General features: G+C 40.3%; 1 protein-coding gene across 1 annotated transcript; it reads right to left on the minus strand.

Moving 5' to 3' along the window:
• Positions 1 to 198: 198 nt before the first annotated feature.
• LOC135484920 (DNA-directed RNA polymerase II subunit RPB9-like) lies at positions 199 to 5,677 on the minus strand. Its single transcript, XM_064766625.1, has 5 exons — positions 5,537 to 5,677; positions 3,202 to 3,256; positions 2,550 to 2,623; positions 1,627 to 1,753; positions 199 to 1,080 (listed from the first exon to the last, which is right to left on the minus strand). Exons 1-5 carry the CDS (start codon positions 5,599 to 5,601, stop codon positions 1,018 to 1,020), a joined length of 384 nt encoding a protein of 127 aa, XP_064622695.1. The 5' UTR covers positions 5,602 to 5,677; the 3' UTR covers positions 199 to 1,017.
• Positions 5,678 to 5,761: the final 84 nt, after the last annotated feature.

The following is a 5,761-nucleotide window of genomic DNA, read 5'->3' on the forward strand; positions in this document are numbered from 1 at the left end:
TGCCATTCATTAGGGGAATAATTGACACCATAAATTGGCGTATTTCGGAAGACATTCATGTACAGTGCAGACAGTCAGCGAAGTAGTTATCCCAAAGGAGAAAACTTCGAGATACGAAATTGTCGTATTTTTAGCACCAATGAATTTTATCATGATCCCTCACACCAAGCATGTAATAAATTTGAAATAAGAGATGTAGAAATGAATATTATAATATCATATTCGATTTATTTTGTCCTGTACCCAAGAAGTAATACAATGACTTAACGTTTTTAATTATCAATATTTACACAATGGTACAGAAATCTCCAAAAAATACAATACATGTAATTCCTGTTTCAAATGTCTATCTTCTTTGCTGTGCTCTAGACAAAACCTTCATTACGCGACTGATGACCGCAAATATTTGTGTTGGTTTCATTCATTCACAATTTCAGAGCAATGTAAACATTTTAACTTGCTAAAACTTTCATTCTTAATGTATAAAACATTAATTTTTGGTAGCATTTACCACGAAAAAATGAGCAAATTCATAAAACTTTGCCTTCACAAACTTTACTGGTTTACAGCATGATATTTTTGTCCATGAAGTGGTGTCGTCCATATTTTTTCTGCAGCTTCTTTCTCAATCAATCTACCGTCGCGGTGACAACAATACAAAACCAGCAGCCAGCCTTCAATCGACCGGTCCAAGCGGACTCCCACTCACGAGTCTGGTCATTCATTACTGGACTTAAGGGTTCAATCTAGTCAAAGGATAAATGTTTTATACATCACCATCTTCATGGCCCAGAATCAGGCCTTTGTCTCTCTTCTTAGTCATCGCATAAGTCTCACAATCAATACAATGAAAAAATATTTCTTAAATGCAGTAAAAAAATAGTCCCGAGAACAGTTCTTGACATTAATATTGTTACTGCTTGTCAACCATTGTCCATAATGGCTTCCGCAGGCATTTATTTCCTCAAATTTTTTATCAAAAGTGTCCGCTTCACATAAAGAGTTCCAAAAATCCATTCACTCCGTCCATCGATGAGCACATTTACCTGATGTGCACACATAATAGAGATTCATGCCTTCCTACAAACGAAAGAAAGAAATACATATTAAATTGCAGAGGTAATATTTGATGACATGACATAATAATTCTCATAACACTTATCAGGATGTCAAATTTCTGATTTTACGTGAATTTCAGACTTTTTCCTCTCACTAAAAGCTAGATTCGAGGAAGGAAAGTGTCTCAAATCTCTGTGAATTTCAAAACTGAACCAAAAATTAAGCATTTTTGTGTAAGCGAGTGCGATCAAAGGACGAGATTTTTATAAGCAAAAGATTTTCGACTTTTTGTCTTAGCTCAATAGCATCCCTGTTTTAATTAGAAGATGGTCAACCTTCCTTGATTCTTCATGTTTTGTACACTTTTATTTACCTCTCGGAGAATGCTGACCATTAGTATGCATTGAGGAGTGCGGTGGCCGAGTGGAAGGCAATCAACTTGTGACCAGATGGTTGCGGATAAAATGAACAAATCCATGCCGGCTAATCGGCGACTCCATGGACACTGTTTCAAGCACAACAGCGGTAGATTACAGGATGGCACCTAAAATGTTTTGTAAAGCTTACCTCAGCTCTAGTACTGTTCGATTGAAAGAACACAGCTTCTTTATGGGCACACCTCGGGCAGGGATGGTCCTCTGTACGTGGTAACGTGGGGTCTGCTATGACATCTGCTACAATCTGGGTTAACTCACTGAAAACATAAAATGAGAAGAATGTTGACTGGTCAATTCTATCACCCAGAGTTGGTTGACTGCACTGTTTTAGAGAGACTTGTGTGCTTCAAGTCAGGAAATATGCTATCCGTAGGAAAGTCAGATATACAGTGGAACCTCCCTCAGTGGACACTTCTCTATTAAGGACAACCTCTCTATTAAGGACACTAGTTCTGGTCCCAAATTGGCAGTTTTCATTCAATTTGACATCTCTAATCAGGATACCTCTCTATTAAGGACAGCACTTGTCAGTCCTGTTTGTGTCCTTAATAGGTTCTACTGTATTTGTAATAGTGCTTCAAAAGCCTGGGATGATATTGACATAGTGATTGAACTGCATGTACCTATATTATATTACATGCATCTGCTATGTCTAACTTATCAACCTGTTCAGGGGAGACTACCACAGCAGAAAACTTTCTTCTTCTTATTCTGCTGCGTTCGGAATTTTTGAGATGCACGCTAGACAGTCAGTCTGTTTTCGGTAACCAAGTCAGCTGTCCTAGAAAGTTCGACCACAGAGAGCCCTAGAGCTTTGTGGTCAGGGTGTTGTCCTTTGGCCTGTATTCCTCCCTATTCATCATAACGAAGCAGGCCTGAAGTACATGAGCTGGAGTCTGGCCTCTCGCTTCACATTCACGTCAAGCAGATTAATGTAAATAACACTTTCAATATTTGTCATCTGCGCACCAATGATGGCATATGAGCTTGAGGGACGGTCACAATTGAGGAACATGAGGACTTTAATTTGGATATCATGTGATCATCACTTACTCGACTTCATGGGTGATCTTGTTGACATAGATGCAAGGATTATCTGCCTCCATCTGAAAGTCACAGTTCCTGCACTGGAAAGAGAAAGAGGGAAATGTGAAAAGCAGAAAATTCATTTTAAAATTTCAAATTAGTTTATGCAAAAGGTTCTCATGGCACTTTTGACATTTTCCATGATCTGCAATCAGTCCATTAATTGAGAGACTGGTGTAATTTCATCATGGTGTTCTGGAAATGTACATGTACAGAGACTAACAAACTCTTCTTCATCTTCTTTGCATTCATCTGGTCAAACTTTCACATTGTTGGTCCTCAAGAACGTGGCAGTGTGATGCAAATCTGCCTCTGTTCCCCAAAGTTTTTCTTGGAGAAATGTGGACTCCGGCCTTGGTTGGTGTTTAGAGGACAGATTCACCAGGCCTAGTTTTCGTAGATGCTTTTAAAGGCAGCAGCGTCCAGTTTTGAGATGAAAGATGGATAACAAACTCATTGAACGATGATAAACACGAGGTGAATCCTGGTTCCCTAGTCAATGACAACTTGTGGTGTGACCTAACCAACAGTTACCACCTAATTATAGCAAACTTCTCTCTACGACTCTAGCTCTGGGTAATGTGAAAAGGATCAAGATTGCTCTGTTGGTACTACTTACAGCGTAGAGCAGAAGTCTGTTTTCCTTATCTTCTTTGGGATACAACATATTGTTACTGAAATGAAGCAAAGAATATTATGACATGGGTTGTTTTTTTGGCTGTCATAGTCGTGCGTATCATCGCCATTTGCATCATGACAATAATTCCATTGAAATCCTGGTGTTCTGATGACGTGGCAATAATCTGCCGTCTTACGTTACAGACTAGCGGCATATTCCTACTTTTTTGTAATTACTATCCTGTACTTCTTCTTCCTCATAGCGATTGGGCTCTTATCGGGGTGCATTTAATCAAGTGGTGTTGTGTGCATGCAGAGTGATAAATACATTGTCAGGATTGTAGGCCTACAATAGAAGACATATCTCAAGCTGGGAAGGGAAGCAAGCTTGGACCTGAATGCCTCCAGCTTTCTCATATCTTCTGGTAGGCGGTTCCACATTAGGAATGTGTGGTGGAAAAACAACTGCCTCTCTTTAAGTTTAGATGGTGTGGGATCCGGTTTGAAAGAAATAAACGTCAGACCACATATTATCGCCAGGCATCGCCATCGGAATTGGTGCATATCATCGCCTCTCATTGTGAAAAGAAGTCACAAGGTAAATGGTGATAATACACACATCGTGACAATACTCGAGCTAAAACATTTTTTTTTTTTTGTTTGATTGGATTGTTAGGCCTATTACAAGTAACAATAGGCCTACATTTTAGTACAATGGGTGATTTCAAAGTCAGTTTTTAGATTTAGTTTTAAAACTAAATGGAACGGCTTGTGGTATTCGACTCGATGACTCGACGACGCGATGGCTCGATGACGCGATCGTTGCTATGGATTTTGCTAAAATACGGAATCCCATGATCCTGGTCTCCGGGCTACCGCTGCAACAGCAGAGGTTTTAGCTCGGCCTTCCCATACCCAGCTACGGTATGTAGAAGGATGTGCCCCCCCCCCCCCCCCAGCCATGGCCACTGAAGATTGGTCCCCGCGATTGATTTTGATATTTAAAGGACTCGCGGAAGTTTCATAGCATGCAAAATGACCGGAGATTTAATTGACAAACAAGCTTCTAGTGGCCAATGTCAGATGTCATGTGGTAGTCTGTCAACAATCGGAATTTCGCATATGTGCAGTTTTTTAGACTCAGTCACTCAGTCCCTCTTCCGCCCCTTGACATCTGCCCCCCCCCCCCCCCAATACATCAGCCCCTATACATGCTTTCCGAAATTGGTGGCTTGCATTGGAACTAACTTTTTCCCCCTTGTCCGTCATTAAAGGCATCCAAGTGTGTTGGTCAACCATGACTATCTCCTTTGTCCCTCCACCACAGGCCTAGTTTCCCCTTATGACATCACTATTTCGGACACTCAGCGCCCCATTTCTGGAAAGGTGTATAGGACATTTAATATTGCCGTGCTGAACGGATATCCAGAGCCAACCTTGTCTCCAGGAACTCGCGTGTCATTTTAACATTGGAATTTCTGCTCGTAAAGAACCTGGGTAGGAGGTTGATCTGAACCAGCTATATTTAGGTGTATTCAGCTGTATTGACGGTAAGCTTGCATAGCAACATGGCGCATGGTTTTATCAAAAATGCGAACTTGTAGGAAACGAAAAATGGTCGGATTAGATACGGTGAAAACAGCTGGAAAGGGGTTGGTAATGATCGGTTCTTTTTTATTTTCCTCCACTTATGATTCTATGTATAAATTACAGTCCAGGCAGTGATATTCTTTAAAAAGATTCCAACTTGATCGCGTCATCGAGTCATCGCGTCGTCGAGTCATCGAGTCGAATACCACAAGCCAAATGGAACACTAAAACCCTTGATTAAACCAGCATTGAAATGAAGTGGGTTTTAGTTTCATCCTATTTCAAAGTCAGTATTTGTTGGTTTTAGCATTATGTCCGGTTTTAGCTTTAGTTAAAACTAAGGGATGGTTTCAGTGTCAAAAACTAACACCAGGACTTAAACTAAAACTCTCCACAACACCAGAAATGAAATCAGTTCTGGTGTTAGTTTTGACACTCAGTTTTAGCATTATCCTATTTCAAATTAGGTTTTAGTTTCACACTGAAAGTGAAACCAATTGGAATACCAAGGTTACCTTATCCAGACATAGGTTTTTAGGGGTAGAAATTAAGAATAAAACTGACACCAACGCCCAACACTAAACCAAAACCAACTTTGAAATCACCCATTACATATAGGCCTAGGTGGGCCGATACAACCCATGCTACCAATAATGCAATCTGCAGAGTGCAGTCATTATTGTATTCATTGAGTCAACCTTCCCATTCTTCACAAAATTTGATTCCTTTTCATTGATTATACACACCATTCTTGACAAAATTTGATTCCTACAAAACTTGGGCCATCTTCATGTTGTTCAACCAGATCCATATCTGAGGCCGATTCAGCAAAAAAACGCAATAAAATGTGGGGAAATCCACCAAAAAGTTATATTTCAACAAGAAAGTTCTCGCGCACAGGCGAGTAATATTTCGACCCGGCGATGATGCATGGCCGGGTCTATTCGATGATGCGTTGCTTGAGACTTGGT

The sequence above is a fragment of the Lineus longissimus genome, chromosome 3 (assembly GCF_910592395.1).
Source record: "Lineus longissimus chromosome 3, tnLinLong1.2, whole genome shotgun sequence".
Taxonomy (NCBI): Eukaryota; Metazoa; Nemertea; class Pilidiophora; order Heteronemertea; family Lineidae; genus Lineus; species Lineus longissimus.

Coding starts and splice junctions, on each gene's coding strand:
- LOC135484920 (XM_064766625.1), bottom strand. CDS start 5,601: ATGGATCTGGTTGAACAACATGAAGATGGCCCAAGTTTTGTAGGAATC. Junction 1,754..2,549: donor AAGATCACCCATGAAGTCGA/GTAAGTGATGAT, acceptor TTATGTTTTCAG/TGAGTTAACCCAGATTGTAG. Junction 1,081..1,626: donor CGAACAGTACTAGAGCTGAG/GTAAGCTTTACA, acceptor TTTCGTTTGTAG/GAAGGCATGAATCTCTATTA.